At 43.0% G+C, this 17,169-nt stretch overlaps 1 protein-coding gene and 1 non-coding gene across 2 annotated transcripts in view; one reads left to right on the forward strand and one right to left on the reverse strand.

Annotated features, from left to right (window-relative positions):
• The first annotated feature begins 369 nt into the window (after positions 1-369).
• Positions 370-17,169, forward strand: part of PHLPP1 (PH domain and leucine rich repeat protein phosphatase 1) — a 271,730-nt gene continuing 254,930 nt past the window's right edge. The window contains exon 1 of the mRNA XM_010388805.2: positions 370-2,188. Within this exon, the coding sequence (XP_010387107.2) occupies positions 607-2,188 (1,582 nt within the window). The 5' untranslated portion in view covers positions 370-606. The remainder of the gene's footprint in view (positions 2,189-17,169) is intronic.
• Positions 16,277-16,387, reverse strand: LOC115895629. Its single transcript, XR_004055807.1, has one exon. It is a non-coding gene; the product is annotated as a U6 spliceosomal RNA (small nuclear RNA).

Raw genomic sequence — 17,169 nt, forward strand, 5'->3', positions numbered from 1 at the left:
TGCCGGTCCCGCGACGAGAACCACAACTCCCAAGGTGTACCGCGCGCCTCTGTCTTCACCGCCCTCTCCCAGGCCGGCTCAGGAACCTCCCGGGAAACTGCCCCCCACCCCGCCCTCGTACGTACGCGTCACGTTTGTTTACCCTGAAGCTCCGCCTCCTGCCACCCCCCGGCTCTCCCCACTCCTCCCTGGAATGCCGTCATGCAGGCGGTGAATATTCATGAGGCACACGCGGCCCTCCCGCCCTGCCAGCCTCCCGCCTTCCCGCTCCCGGCGGGTGATTAATATTCAATGAGCCCAGATCCGCGGCTGGTTCGCCGGGTTGAGGCGGGGGGAGCGGACGGGGCCGGCGCTGGGGAGCCGGCGACCGGGGCGGGGAGGGCGTGTGTCGGGGGGGCGGTGGCGGCGAGGCGGGCGCGCGGGATGGAACACTGAGACACCGACGGAATGCTTCGAATCGCCACATAATCCCCTGGAACGACCGCGCCGAACGCCATTGGCTTCTCCCTTCTCCGCGCGCCGTCGCCGTCTCCCACCTCCGCCTCATCGCCTCCCTCTCCGCCCGCCGCCTCCGGAGCTGGGGGGGAAACGCGAAGCCCCACTGCAATGGAGCCCGCCGCCGCGGCAACGGCGCAGCGACTCCCCGAGCCCGGCAGGGAGGACCGAGCTTCGGCTCCGGTGGCCGCCGCTGCGGCAGCTGCAGCGGCAGCGGCGGCAGCAGCGGCCGCGGCGGCTCTGGCGGCGGCGGCCGGGGGCGGCCGGAGTCCGGAGCCCGCGCTGACCCCGGCGGCCCCGAGCGGCGGGAACGGCAGCGGCGGCGGGGCGCGGGAAGAGGCCCCGGGCGAGGCGCCGCCGGGGCCGCTGCCGGGCAGAGCAGGGGGTGCCGGGCGCAGGAGGCGGCGCGGGGCGCCCCAGCCCATTGCCGGCGGGGCTGCCCCCGTGCCCGGGGCCGGCAGCGGCGCCAACTCCCTCCTGCTGAGGAGAGGGCGGCTGAAGAGGAATCTGTCCGCGGCCGCCGCGGCCGCCTCGTCGTCGTCGTCGTCGTCGTCGTCCTCGGCCGCTACTGCCTTGCACTCCCCCAGCGCTGCCGGCCTCCCCGCCTCCTGCTCGGCCTCGGCGTCGCTGTGTACCCGGAGCCTGGACAGGAAGACGCTGCTCCTGAAGCACCGGCAGACGCTGCAGCTGCAGCCGTCGGACCGGGACTGGGTGAGGCACCAGCTCCAGCGCGGTTGCGTGCACGTCTTCGACCGCCACATGGCCTCGACCTACCTGCGCCCGGTGCTCTGTACACTGGACACCACGGCCGGCGAGGTGGCCGCCCGCCTGCTGCAGCTGGGCCACAAAGGCGGCGGCGTGGTGAAGGTGCTGGGCCAGGGGCCCGGAGCTGCCGCCGCCCGGGAGCCCGCTGAGCCGCCCCCCGAGGCCGGCCCCCGGCTTGCGCCCCCGGAGCCGCGGGACTCGGAGGCGCTGCCCGCGAGGAGCGCTCCGGGTGCCGTCGGGGGTCCTCCACGCGCGCCCCCCGCCGACCTACCCCTGCCCGCCGGCGTCCCGGGCGGGTGGTCGCGCCGTGCCAGTCCCGCGCCCTCGGACTCCAGCCCCGGCGAGGCTTTCGTTGGGGGTCCTGCCTCTTCTCCCCGCGCCCTGCGGCCTGTGGCATCCGACACCGAGAGCTTCAGCCTGAGTCCCAGCGCCGAGAGCGTATCCGACCGGCTGGATCCCTACAGCAGCGGCGGCGGCTCGTCGTCGTCGGAAGAGGTCGAGGCCGACGCAGCCTCGGCCCCGACGGGGGTCCCGGGCCAGCCCCGCCGTCCCGGCCGCTCCGCGCAGCCCCTCCCGCCTTCCCAGACGGCCTCCTCGCCTCAGCCGCAGCAGAAAGCCCCGAGGGCCGTTGACAGCCCGGGCGGGGCCGTCCGCGAGGGGCCGTGCGAGGAGAAGGCGGCGGCATTCGTGGCCCCGGGAGGCCTCCAGTCGACCCCCGGGAGGAGCGGGGTGACCGCGGAGAAGGCGCCTCCGCCGCCCACCCTGTACGTGCAGCTCCACGGAGAGACCACCCGGCGCCTGGAGGCGGAGGAGAAGCCATTGCAGATCCAAAATGACTACCTCTTCCAACTGGGATTTGGGGAGCTGTGGAGGGTGCAGGAGGAAGGCATGGACTCCGAGATTGGCTGCCTCATCCGCTTCTATGCAGGTAAGGAAGTCACCTGCCTTGACGGGTGGGTGCAAACGCTGCCGAGGGCCGAAGAGTGATTCAAATTGCTTGTCAGTTTGCCCAACCCAAGAGTGAGTGCGGGTCCTGGTGAGTCTTTGTCTTAAACTTTACAGCTTTTTCATGCAGTCTGTGTATACTAAATTGAGCAATCTTTAAATCTGCGCGTTTTATCAATCTTGAGGGTTCAGAGGTTGGAAAGCAATGGGAAAGAGGTGGCTGAATCACCAGAAGTACAGGAAGCAGATGCCCCTGAAAGCGGCAAGAGCACCTTTAACCAAAAAGGTGCTTCCTCGGGCTTATTGGGTTTCAGGCTGTTTGGGATTTCAGGTAAACTCACGTGAGCATAAGACGGACCGAAGAAATGACAACAAAAATGCTAGAACACTCTTGGCTGCATTTGACTGCCCAGTTCAGCGTTCTAGCTGTGTGTGCCACCGGGAGCTCCTGACTTGTCAACTGGTGCCTTTGTTTATTTAGCTCTGCCACACTCATAAATTACCCACGGAGCCCTCATTAGAAATCTGACAAAAGGGCCCCTTTTTAACTGATACTTTTCCCCAGCGCTTTTTTGCTCGATTTCTGTTTCGTCTGCAAGTTTGTCTTGCATAAAAAAAAATGTTTTTTCCTGTTTCTCTCATTTCTTCTAGCCTTTATAGTCAGAACTGACCACTGCACTACGACTTGCAGGAGGGTTCACAAGAAGGATCTAAGTGGTTACTATTTCTTCAGATGTGTCCTAAAATTTTCCCCCGTCTTTTTTCAGTACATTATCAAATTCTTGACTAGGCGTGATCCATGTAATATTTCTCTTTTGGCTAAAGACTTGGCTAGTACTAAATTCAGGAGCTATAGATCCTGCATATTGTACTTGAGTTTTCTAAGTAGTTTACATTCCTTTCCTCTTCTGGTTTGAATAATTATGCTGTCAGTGATAAGGAATTTTATTTAAAATAAAGTTCTCATAGCAAAATTAAATCAGGAGTGTTATATCTTCGCCAATTTTAGGTTTTTAGGTTGTAGGTGATGATGGAAAAATAGTCATACTTGTAACTCCACTAATTTGTAGCCATTCTTTACAATTTAATGTCTTTTGGTCCAGCTTGTGTCCCAGTGGCAGTTTAATTAGTTTGCATGAAGAAATCTTTACATCTTTACTCCCACATTGAAATGTGCGAGACTGACAGGATTCCTGGTGAGATAGATGCCCTTTAAATTTCTTGGAAGTTTTTCTGAAATTTAAGTGGATTTCTGATGAATCTTTTCCTTGTAAAGAAAACCAAATCATAATACAGTAGCATTTGCAGTATCTGAAGACAATTTGCCAACTCGATGACATGGCTTTTAAAGTTTATGGTCCAGGAAATAGATGATTTTTTATGTAAGATCAACAACTGTATTCTTTTCTCTGTTAATTCATGTAATTTGTAAAATATTGTTATTTTACAAAAGCATTAAAAATAGGTGCCCTTTAACTACGTGGAAGGAACTGTATATAAAAACAAGGGACGTATTAAATAGAGTTTGAACAAATTTTATATGGAAAGAGTTTGCTTATGGGTATGTCCATTGTGATAAATGTCCATGGAAAGGTTTTGGGTGTCACAGTTACGAAATTTAAATCTTTATTTTTCTTTGATTCTCTTCAAGAGTGTCTAAAACATTCTAATGGGTAATAAACACTTTCTTTTTTTTTTCCTCAAAACTCATCTCAATATTAAAAGGACAGGTCTTTCCTGGTTAAATCTTAAATGTTTGGCATGATCTTTTAATCTTTTTGTTTTGTCCTTTATGAAAAGCAGTAATTGTTACCTCATTCTGCACTTACTGCTTACATATGCTCACACATCTGTGTAGATGTGTGGGAATGCCACACACAGTATCCACTCTATTCTTGAACATGAAGCCAGTGTACAGGTGTCCTAGAAGGAAGATGCCTGATTGTTGCAAAGTTGTCTAATTGCTTATTTTGGCTTTTAAACAAAGTTGATCTTATTTTAAGCCTCAGTTAATATACCACACATCTCTGCTGTTATTCATTTGTCATAGAACAAAATTCAGTGTATGGTAAATCCACTTGAATTTTTGCAAAGAAGTTCAGTTACTGATGAACAAAACTGTAATCTCACTTACGGAACCACTGTTAGGACTCCACATATAGTGAAGGTTTGCACCAGGCTGGAAGTGATTCCTGGAAGTGATCTCTGTGTTCCAACAGAATATAGGCCACCTCAACAAAACAGAGTTACATTTTGGTAGTAGTTTTTTTCTGTAGGAAGAGGATAATGTTTGTTTTAGATGATATCTTTTACAGGGGCTTTGAAAATTCTGTACCCCATTGGTAATTTTATATGTAACTTATTTTTAAATTTATTGCTGCATGTTGTTTTGTTTATGTATAGTTGGGGTGAAGGATAGCTAAGAAGTTGCTTCCAAATTCTTTTGAATATTTTTCTGTATTTAACTTGAGTTTGCCTACTGTTTTGAGGGTCTACTCTCTTGAAGATCACCTTTCTATTAGATTTTAGTATTTATAACCTGACTAGGGTTGTTTTTTAGAGGCTTTGAAAGCCATTTGTGGTTGCTTTGAATATTTAAATATTTATCTGGGTAAAGTAAAATGAAAGTCTTCAATGAACGAGAAGGCCTTGGATAAAGATACTATCTAATTACAGAGTCGTTAATGAAAACTTAGTTTGAAAATTGTTATAGCATCTACCAGGCCACCATTCTCTTAGCTGACTTAAGATATGGGAAATTTTAATTAGCTTTATCTGAAGTTACTTAAGTATTTAATATCCCTTTAAAATCAGACATCTTGAATTTTGCCTGAAAGAGAGTAATTATGGGTTAAAAATTTCAAGAACTTAGGTTGCCCGACATAAGTTATGGACTCCTAAACATGAATGAGCTTTTGTTTTGACTCTCTGGGGAGGCTTTCTCATTGATGTAGGGCAGCATTAACTATATCTTTTTATATTTTTTGACTTTTCTCCCAGCACTTAGATCTGAGTAGTCTAGCAATTTCTGTTCGAATTTTAATAATGACAAAGGGTGCTGACAGAATAAAGTGCACATTCACTGTACCTAGTGAATCTTGGTCAAGGTATTTTTGTGTGTGACTCCTTGGGAGTTGGCGGAAACAATCTTTTTATCCCTCTCCTATTTTCTTTCTTTTCTCTTCTGGGAATGATCAAACCTTATGTGGTTTCCTACATGCAGACCAAGAGGGGAGGGGTGGTTCAGCATGAAGTTATGATATTGACAAGCAGGTTGTTATTACTATAATTACAGTAGTATTGAGTAACGTGGTTTGAACATGTGACACCAGTGTGTACTTGAACAGTCCCTTTAATTTTCAGTACAGAGGGTTTAAATTTTTTTTTTCAGTATTTTACATTTTTATATTTATATTTTATATTTATTTGTTTTTGTTGTAAAGTACGTGCCGCCCTTCACTACTATGGTTTGATAACATCTACGATACATTGGTTTTTATTATCTTCAAACATCTTAAAGGGTTTTCACATGAATTATTTGATTTCCCCTTTCAAAAACAGTGTTAAGGAGGGCTGGTGGCAATCCTCTTTTCAGATGGAGAAACTGATGCACAGAGAGATCTGACTCGTCCTTAGGAGGCCGGAGAATAGAGAGCTTGAGTATTCTATTTTGCAATTCATATCACTTTCCATGAATCGATTAAATTAAATTTACACTTGAATTTTTCCCTTGTTTAAAAGCATTCCAAAAATATGCTGTTTTTGTTGGTAATGAGGTGGTATTATCCTCTAGTTCAAAGTGGTATTTCTTGTGAAATGTGGATGGTTCTGTTTATCATGGTGCCTTTAAAAATGTAAAGAACCAAGATGGACAAATAAGTAGACAATGTGGAAAGAGTACTGAAGTGTTCTAAATATTCTGGTTGCAAATAGTCATGCTTGGATTTAAGTTGGTATGAATTAAAGTTTACGTAATAGTTCTTTTTTCTCTTATTCAAGCATACCTATTTGTTAAACTGTAAATCTTCATTGATAAGTAGAGAATTAATACTTTGCCTGAAAAGTGGATAACTTTTGAGGGGTGTGTGTGTGTGTGTGTGTGTGTGTGTGTGTGTATGTGTATGTGTGACAGTTCAGTTCCTTTAAAACATGGCTTTTAAAGTAACTGAGGATATTTTTCATTAAATATCTTATTTGCCTAAACCTATTGTTAAAAAATTGAATTGTCTTTTAATGATGCTTTCTTGTTGTTATTGTGCTCTTGTTTAATTTTTATAATTCATTTGTTGTATAGTGCTAGAGATAGAGAGTAAGTTCTTCTCCCTGAATTTCATAGTTATTTCTAAATTCGTGTGTCTTTTATACTCACTGAAATAATTGTAGGGGCAGAAGATGAGTGTAAATGAGTTTGTGTAAAGTTTTAGGTTGAAAGTTTTATATTTTGGTTGCTATAAGATTATCAAATCACCCGCCTTAAATGATCGATATGTACAAAGATGGTTATTTTTTAAGTGTAAAATGTTTTTGTTGTTTCTCTTTCCCTTCCTAGAATCCTGAATTTAGCTTTTCATTTACTGATAACGTAACATTCACTGACGTTGTATGTGATCCAAGCCTAGTATAATAACTTGGCATTTTAGTTTAACATTTGTTGAATTTAATTTGTGGAATTTTGTTAAGCAGCTGGTGGTGTGTGCCCTGATTCTTCAGCTTTCATCCTGTTTGGGTCCCCAGGGATGTGTTAAACACACATACACATAGCGGCATTTCTCCCATGGCAGGAGATTTTAGATGTGCCACATACTATTAATATCTTCTATTTCACGTGAGTGAACTCTGGATTTTGAGAGAATAGCTCTCTCTGAAAGTTTTCTTAGAGTTAACAGGTTCCCCCCAACTTTTCAAAGGCATCTCGTACCTTCATTTTGCAGTGAATTTAATGAGACATCTGTCAAATGAGGCATCTTAGATTTAATGATTTTGTTATGTGCCAGGGTTTAACATAATTCAGTCTATCTGGACTGGAGAAGAGTTTGATTGTACTGTGAAAGTCAAGAGATCCTGAAGCCACTCAATAGAAAAAACGATTCCTTTAAAGACGCCTGACATTTTGAAAAAGAGAAAGAGATGTTATCAAAATGTCTAAAATAGCCTGGGAAAATGAAGTCTTTTTTTTTTTTTTCTTTAAAGTTCCACCTTCTAAACCCATTCCATTCCTTTAATCACATGCATCTGGTGGAACACTGGTAATGAGGGGTTTTGAATCTGGCCTGACGTCACTGTGATTCTATTGCAAGTCCTTTTTTATACTTACCTTTGGTTTTCTAAAGATAATATAATTAAACAAAATCGACCATATGGATTCATTAGATATATTGGATATTTATAACCTAAGGCTGTATGACTGACTGGATTTGTATGAAACTTCAACTCCAGAAAATTTTGATAAATTGAAACTCAAGTACCTAGAAAAAATAGACTTTAACGATACTTTGATTAAAAGACGTTAGTATATTTAGGTAACTGTGAAATAGCAACTCTTTGAAGTTGTGTGATATTATACTTTTTATCAAGCATAATAACCGTTCCTGGATTAATGAAGTGTTGTTATTCTTTGATTTTAGAGTTGGAATGGTTTTGTTGTGTTACCATGACTTGGCCTCATATACTTTTTGGTATGTTAAATGAAACAAGGCATAGCCATTCTGTAATGCCACATGCATACTGAAGTAATTTTTTCCCTGTTGTATTTTTTACACTTGAGATTTTTATACATTGTAAAATGCATTTAACGCTAAAGTGTCTTGTGGAGGTGTAAGCCTAGTGGCCTCTGAGTTTGTGACCTAGAAGTTAACAATGAAAACTCCATAAAATGCTTTGTTTGTAGGTTGCACATATTGTATGATTTTGGAGATATCAATACTTTAGCAAAACACAAGCAAAAAACATCCAGAATTTTTGGCATGTATTTTTCTAACTGGAGCTTGGCAAATTAGCCTTGCTTCTAGTTTGTGAAAGCATTCGGTTGAAGATTGAATGAAATTTGAAATATTTAGTTTTGGACCATTTCAATAATGCGGGAAAAATCTAATTAGAAAGTGAAGTTAGAGAGAATTTGAATTGGTCATAATTTTTTTGAAGTTTTTTTTCTCACATTCTGTTTAAGCAGGAAGAGATTTGTATTTATTGCTCTCTATTTCTTCTGAGTCATACATCTGAGGAAGAGCAGGTGGAGAATGAATCTGTTCATATACCTGCCTCACTTAATAATGTGTTAGAGTGTTTGGGCTTTCTTTTCAAATACCAGGCATGTTTTTAAATACAGCAAGAGCTTGGCTGGTGTGTTGGGGGTGGGGGTTGGGTCAAAGTCACTCTCCTCTTCAAAAACAGAACTTTGGGAAGGAATTTTTTCCTTTTATCTCACACCGTGAGAGAAAATGTACTGCTTTTTAGAGAAACTAGTCCGAGAGTTGGGAAACTTGGCGTGACTTTGGGCATTCATTGTAACCTACCCTGGGCTTTGATTTCCTCATCTGTAAAACGATGGGGTTGGAGTAGAACAAGTCCAGGATCTCTTCCAACTCATAATATTCTGAGGCATCGTTAGAGAGCCTGTTTTTTGTTTTGAAGGGTTTTGAAAGTTGTAGTTGTTTTAAGTTCTGTAAGACATGGCTGTGGGCTTAAAACTGTCAAATCCCCTGCCTTTTCTTATGGGCTTAGACCTAATGTACACAAGTCAGCTGGAGGTTGCCAACCAGACAAAGCAGACCTCCATTTTGGTATAGATTAGGACAAGAATTGATGTTTGATTACCCATTCCCTGTCATTCCTACTCCTAAAATAGAATTCAGCATGCCACAGATGAGTATAAAGAAAAGAAGTACATCCTCTTTTAAGTTAAAGTGAAATTCTTAAATTAACTTAGAAAGCAAGATGCCTTTGTAGTCTAGTTCATCAAGTTTACTCTAATAACTGTATTAGAGGGATACAAATGTGCAAAATTTACTGGCTAGTTAGCTTTATTCATGGTGAGCTGGGTGCTTGCCTACCAGTGCCTATAGTCAGTAGGAGAAAAAACATTTTAAGAAAATGGAATTTTTGCACTGTTACTTTGGACAGGTAATAGAATTTAGGATGTAGTAGAGATAATTTAGTCCAACATCTGTATTTTTATAGATGAGAAAAGTAAACCTGTGAGGTAAAGTATCTGGTCCAGATTCATTGGTCAAGTCAGTTACAGAGTTAGGACCACACCTAGGATTTTGATGATCTGTCCAGTGTTCTTTTTTCCCACACTGTGAATCTGTATACTTACCTGTCTTTGGTGGTTCTTTATATTAATACTGTTAAAAATGAAATTTAAAGAAATTGTGTGCTTTACACAGTTAGTGGTTTCTCTCTTCAAGGTGTTTTTCTAGTTCTTTTCATTCTAATCAGTGCTTTTGAGGGGTTGCATATCACTTTGACAGATTGTAAGAAAGGAACTTCTGATGGAACAGGTGGGTATTTTAATTGCACAGAGAGAAATTAGATTTCATCAGTGATGTTACCTTTGTGGGATGCATGATAGAACTATTGGCAGTTGGCAGAGAAGGGGTACAGTGTTAAAAAATCAATGTTCTTAGTTCATTCAGTACTTTGAAGGTGAAATTGTTAAAAGAATGAAAATGTTGGAAAAAGAAATCATTGAATTAAAAAAATAATTTGGGAGAAAAATTTAAGCATGAATTTTGAACAAAATTTCCCTTTAAATATGTGTGTGTTGGCTGTTCGCAGTGGCTCATGCCTGTAATCCCAGCACTTTGGGAGGCTGAGTCAGGCAGATCACCTGAGGTCAGGAGTTTGAGACCAGTCTGGCCAACATGGTGAAACCCCATTTCTACTAAAAATACAAAAAATTAGCTGGGCCTAGTGGTGCACACCTGTAATTCCAGCTACTCCGGAGGCTGAGGCAGGAGAATCACTTGAACCCAGGAGGCAGAGGTTGCAGTCAGCCCACATCACGCCACTGCACTCCCGTCTGGGCGGCAGAGCAAAAAAATAAATAAAAATAAATAAGTAAATAAATAAATAAATATGTACATGTTAAAAACATTCAACATTGTATTCTTTGAATTATTTTTAAGAAGATGTGTCAAAATTAATTGCAACTTAGCTTATTTTTCAGGTACGTGTACACAGTTCTACCTTTCTGTGACATACGAAAATTGAAGCAACTTGTTCAGTAATCTTTGGGCTTTTGTTGTGTGCTGATTTGGAAGTCTGTATCATGAAGTGTGCCATTGCTTTGAATACTTTCTCTCTGTCTTTCTGTCTCTTAAAAAAAAAGAGAGAGAGAGAGAAAGAAATATCCTGCTCTCATTAGCAAAAAGATAGTTTGTGAACTGCGGAAACAAATATTTCCAGCTAATTTTAGGGTATGACAGATTTCCTTTTATGCTGGATTTCATTTTAATTTAATTATTTACCTTAAGCAAAAGTTTTACTTTCCTTTCTATGGGAGTTAACCTACTAAGTCAATTAATTCCTCAAAGATTACTGTTCATTTTTAAATGAGTAAAGGAACTTTTAAAAATGCATAAGTACACAAGGGTAAAAATACATTGCATCTGTCATCTTGAGTATTTACCCCAGATGCTGAAGCAGAGGAGCAGTTTCTCTTGATGGTCTCTTAGAGAGGTGATATGGCTGGGATGCAGCTGACATTCAGTTTTAAGTAACAAGGAACTCTCCTGTGTAAGCATTGCTATAATTGGCAAACTTATTCTTCCTTAAGCACACACACACACAATGTATGTATGTATATATGCACATACCACACACACACATCCCCACCCACCCAACCCGCCGCCCACACACACACATTCTCCATTGAGTGTTGAGGTAGAATATGATGAGAGGTAGTAGTTGTATTTATGGATGGGAGGGGGTGAGTAGGGTAAGTGATCCTGGGGAAAAAAAAAAAATCTCAATTTAAAAAAATTTGCAGTTAATTTTTAATTTTGTTGAACATTAATTGGTAACTCCTTGTGACTTATTCATATTCCTTGCCTGCTTTTGTTTTTTTTTTTTTTTTGGTTGGATGTTTGCCTTTTTCCTATTAATTCCTTTGGGCGTTACATAGAGAAACTAGTTTCGTTTACTAAGTCACTAATATTTTCTTTATCTGTTCACTTTTATATCAGTCTTTTCCTCTAGGTTTTCAGGGTGTTTGTCATGCTTAGGAATGTCTCCTCTACTCCAGGATTTAAAAAATTCTCTTATACTTGTAGTATTTTTTCTTTTCTTTCCTCTTCTCTTCTCTTTGTTTTTTTGATGGAGTGTTGCTGTGTTTGCCCAGGCTGGAGTGCAGTGGTGTAATCTCGGCTCACGACAACCTCTGCCTCCTGGGTTCAAACGATTCTCCTGCCTCAGCCTCCGGAGTAGCTGGGATTACAGGCGCCCGCCACCATGCTCAGCTAATTTTTGTATTTTTAGTAGAGACGGGGTTTTGCCATGTTGGCCATGCTGGTCTCGAACTCCTGAGCTCAGGTTATCCGTCCACCTCGGCCTCCCAAAGTTCTGAGATTACAGGCGTGACCCACCACGCTGGCAGTTTTCTATGCATAAAAATTTAATGTAACCATTGTTTAAGATAGGAAGGAGAGGCCGGGCGTGGTGGCTCACACCTGTAATCCCAGCACTTTGGAAGGCCGAGGTGGATGGATCACCTGAGGTCAGGAGTCCAAGACCAGCCTGACCAACATGGTGAAACCCCATCTCAACTGAACATACAAAAATTAGCTGGGCGTGATGGTGGGCACCTGTAATCCCAGCTACTCGGGAGGCTGAGGCAGGAGAATCGCTTGAACCTGGAAGGTGAAGGTTGCAGTGAGCTGAGATCAAGCCACTGCACTCCAGCCTGGGTGACAGAGTGAGACGCCGTCTCAAAAAAAAAAAAAAAAGAAAAAGAAAAAGAACAAATAGTTCCCACATTTTAATTGAATGACTTTGTCATTTCTTCACTGATTTAAAATGCCCCCTTTGGCAGGTATGTGGCACACGCCTGTATTTCCCACACTTTGGGAGGCCAAGGCAGGAGAATCATTTGAGCTCAGGAGTTCGAGACCAGTCTTGGCAACATAGTGAGACCCTCTCTCCAAAAAAAAAAATAACAAGGCCACTTTTCTCCAGAGTTTATGCCATTTTTGCTTGTTTGTTTTAACTGGCAAGCCGGGGATTAAAATCTACACTATGGAGTAATGTAGGTTTAGGGTAGGTATTAGGATTTGTTGAGGGATAGCAGCGAGAAAAGGAAGGCTCTTTAGCCTTACCACTGCATTTCTTTTTGATGCCCCAATTTCCCTTGCCATTGTCACTTTTAGGATGGCAGCTTATGTGCTTCTGGACATGGACTTATCAGAATACTTCTTTCCTGTAGATTCGATATCATCTCAAAGTGGCTTGGATGGGAAGGGGGGCTGGAATATAAAATATTGCTTCTATGTGTATTTTTCATATTAGAAAAATATGAAACTTTTACATATTAGAGATAATTTTTTAGGCCAGGTGTGGTGGCTCATGCCTGTAATCGTAGCACTTTGGGAGGCTGAGGCGGGCAGGCAGATCACCTGATGTCAGGAGCTTGAGACCAGCCTGGCCAACATGGCGAAACCTCATCTCTACTAAAAATACAAAAATTAGCCGGGCGTGCTGGTGCATGCCTGTAACCCCAACTACTCGGGAGCCTGAGGCAGAAGAATCACTTGAACCCAGGAGGCAGAGATTGTAGTGAACTGAGATGGTGTCACTGCACTCCAGCCTGGGCAATGGAGTGAGACTGTCTCAAAAAGAAAAAAAATTTTTTTTAAGGCAGGGACATAAAGCATTAATTTCTGTTTTCCGAATTTGAGCTCTTTGACTAATTTATTTTGCATTAGTTAGCAGTCTCAGCTGTTTATTTATACTGTACAGATTCACTGAACTTTTTTCACCTTCTGGAGAAGTTCTGGGGGCTACCCCTTAGAGGTCATTGTGAAGCACATACGGTTTATCTTTATATATATATATTTTTTGAGACGGAGTCTCGCTCTGTCGCCCAGGCTGGAGTGCAGTGGCGCGATCTCGGCTCACTGCAAGCTCCGCCTCCTGGGTTCACGCCATTCTCCTGCCTTAGCCTCCTGAGTAGCTGGGACTACAGGCGTCCGCCACCACGCCTGGCTAATTTTTTTTTTTTGTATTTTTGGTAGAGACAGGATTTCACTGTGTTAGCCAGGATGGTCTCGATCTTCTGACCTCGTGATCCGCCTGCCTCGGCCTCCCAAAGTATTTTTTTTTTTTTTTTTTTGAGACAGTGTCTCACTCTGCCACCCGGCTGGAGTACAGTGGCGTGATCTCGGCTCACTGCAACCTCTGCCTCCCAGGTTCAAGTGATTCTCCTGTCCTGCCTCAGCCTCCCATGTAGCCAGGATTACAGGCCCACGCCACCACACCTGGCTACTTTTTGTATTTTCAGTAGAGATGGGGTTTCACCATGTTGGCCAGTCTGGTCTCAAACTCCAGACCTCGCGATCTGCCCACCTCGGCTTCCCAAAGTGCTGGGATTACAGGTGTGAGCCACTGTGCCTGGCCTGGTTTATCTTTTTAATTTTAAAAAAGGAAGGCTAACATGCCTATTGAAATTAGTAGACTCTGCCGGTGCTGCCTTGAGTTTTTTTTGGCTAGCCTGAGAAGGTTTTTCCATGCGTTGTCTTGAACTGAGGACAGTTCTTGATTACAGGAATGATAATTTGAAATAGCTCTGACTTGAGGTAGCAGAACTCTGTGATCCTGCGACCAGTATTCTAATTGTACCCATGGTGCATTAGTGCTGTTAAGTCAGTTAATTCCTAGAAAAAATGAAGTGTTTTTTTAGTGGGAATGGGGGAGGGAAAAGGAACACATGTCAAATATAGAAAAGTCAAATTAGAACATCTGCCATCTTTGGCAAACAGGCTTTCATGGTCTATTGACCAATTCTTAGTTATTATATAAATGGCTACAAGACACAAATGGTACTGCTGTTGGGTTTTGTGGCTTTATAAGATTCTGTTTGTTGGACAACTAGGTTTCTCTTCTGTAGGCTTTTAGTTGTGTTGCAGAAGTTCCAAATCACCTTTGCTGGAGTTGACTATAGGCTTTAGTACATGAACACTTAAGGAGAAAATCTCCAGACCCATTGCTGTAAAATACTAAATGAAGCCAGGTGTGGTGGCTTACGCCTGTAATCCCAGCACTTTGGGAGGCTGAGGCGGGCAGATCACTTGAGGTCAGGAGTTCGAGACCAGCCTGGACAACATGGTGAAACCCTGTCCCTACTAAAAATACAAAAAATTAGCTAGGCATGATGGCGCACGGCTGTAATCCCAGCTACTCGGGAGACTGAGGCAGGAGAATCACTTGAACCAGGGAGGTGGAGGTTGCAGTGAGCTGAGATCATGCCACTGCACTCTAGCCTGGGTGACAGAGCGAGACTTCATCTAAAAAAAAAAAAACCTGAATGAAATGGAACTGTGGTCACCACATTTAGGTATGTGTAAGTAACAGTGCTTTCTTCCACAATGACAAACCAGATGTTATTTTTAAAAAATTTGAATAAGCAAGTACAAAAGAATTGAACTGCTTCAGCATGATTGTATCCTGCTGCCTAATGTTCAAGAAATTATATAGTATTTTGATATTTAGCAAACATTTCTATCACCCTATATGCTAATTACTGTTTAGTGCTTTATAAATATTAAGTGCTTTATAACTATTAATTTAATTCTCATAACAACCCTATGAGGTAGGTTATGATATCACCCCAGTATTACAGATAGAGAAATGGAGTTGCAGAGCAGTTTGGTAACTCGTTTAGATTTGTACAGTGAGCAAGAGAGAGGCAGAATTCAAGTTCAAGCATCAGGTGTCAGAGTTAACTGGTAAGTGTCCCCCTTGATTTGCTGAATATGGAAAACTTATCCCTAATGAGCTTCTGTGGTCAGTTAGGGGACATCAGCATTTGTGAAGCACAGACTTTAAACTAGTTACAACCTGGACTTGACTTCTGGCTGTGCCACTGACACAGAGCTTTTCTGCATTCTTTCTTACCTGCTGCACAAGGTTGTTGAGAGGATCAAGTAAGATAATGAATGAAAGTGTCTGTGATAACAGTACTAGTTCTTACAAACCATCCCTCCACATTTTGGGATGTATGTTGCTGATGCTTCTTAGGGTGGAAAGAGCACTGGAACCCTTTTGTGGTCTGTACGCTTCTCTTCTTTACATGATGTGAGACCTATAGTAAACCCCTTAACCTCATTCAGCCTCATTTATTAGAGAGAGAGAAAAGATGATTTAAAAAAATCTGTTTTTGGCCAGTTGCAGTGGCTCATGCCTGTAATCCCAGCACTTTGGGGGGCCGAGGCAGGTGGATCACCTGAGGTTAGGAGTTCGAGAGCAGCCTGGCTAACATGGTGAAACCCTGTCACTACTAAAAATACAAAAAACTAGCCCGGCCTGGTAGTGGGTGCCTATAATCCCAGCTACTCGGGAGGAGAATCCCATGAAAACGGGAGGCAGAGGTTGCAGTGAGCTGAGATCGTGCCATTGCACTCCAGCCTGGGCAACGAGCGAAGCTTCGTCTCAAAAAAAAAAGTCTGTTTTGAAGAACTTTGTGAGATTCTGAGTTGAGGATATGTGTGGAAGTGCTTTGTAAACTGTGAGGTGTTATACAAATGTAATGTGGTTTTATTATTTTTAGCAATGGTAAATTGCCGCAGATGTTAATTAGAGTTAATTAGGGCTCATTAAGGAAGATGGGATCTCCTGTTGTTGGGCACTGATACTCAGTTACATGGAAGACTGTACAGGCATACCTTGTTTTATTGTGCTTGCTTTTGTTGTGCTTTGCAGATACTGCATTTCTTACAAATTGAAGGTTTGTGGCAACCCTGTGTTGAGCAAGTCTGTTGGCAACATTTGTTTCAACAGCATGTGCTCACTTTGTGTCTCTGTGTCATATTTTGGTGAGTCTTGCAGTATTTCAAACCTTTTCATTATTTATAATTTTTTAAAAAATATGGAACGTTTCATGAATTTGCATGTCATCCTTGCGCAGGGGCCATGCTAATTTTCTCTATCAGTGATTTTTGATGTTGCTATTGTAATTGTTTTGGGGCATCACAAACCACGCCCATGTAAGATGGCAAGCTTGATAAAGTTGTGTGTGTTTTGACTGCTTGACAGGCTGGCTATTCCCCCATCTCTTTCCCTATCCTGGGGCCTCCCTGTTCCCTGAGACACAACAGTATTGCAATTGAGCCAGTTAGTAACCCCATAAAGGCCTCAGTGTTCAAGTGAAAGGAAGAGTCGCAAGTCTCTCACATTAAATCAAAAGCTGAATATGATTAAGCTCTGTAAAGAAGGCATGTCAAAATCTGAGAAAGGCCAAAAGCTGGTCCTCCTATGCCACAAACAGTTAACCAAGTTGCAAATGCAAAAGAGGTTATTGAAGGAAATTAAAAGTGCTACTCCAGTGAACACATGAATCGTAAGAAGGCAAAACAGCCTTATGCTGCTGATATGGAGAACATTTTAGTGGTCTACACAGAAGATCAAACCAGGTACAACATTCACTTAATCCAAACCCTAATCCAGAGCAAGGTCCTAACTCTCTTTAATTTTTTGAAGACTGAGAAAGAAGAGGAAGTTTCTAAAGAGAAGTTTGAAGCTAGCAGAGATTGGTTTATGAGATTGAAAGAAATAAACTGTGTCCATAATACAAAGGTGCAAGGTGAAGCTGCACAAGTTACGATGTAGAATCTGTAGCAAGTTATCTGGAAGATCCCGCTAAGATCATTGATGAAGTCGGCTACACAAAGTGACAGATTTTCAGTGTAGATGGATGAAGCGTCCTTCTATTGGCAGAAGATGCCCTCTAGGACTTTCATAGCTAGAGAGGAGAAG

Source organism: Rhinopithecus roxellana, chromosome 21 (genome assembly GCF_007565055.1).
Source record: "Rhinopithecus roxellana isolate Shanxi Qingling chromosome 21, ASM756505v1, whole genome shotgun sequence".
Lineage (NCBI taxonomy): Eukaryota > Metazoa > Chordata > Mammalia > Primates > Cercopithecidae > Rhinopithecus > Rhinopithecus roxellana.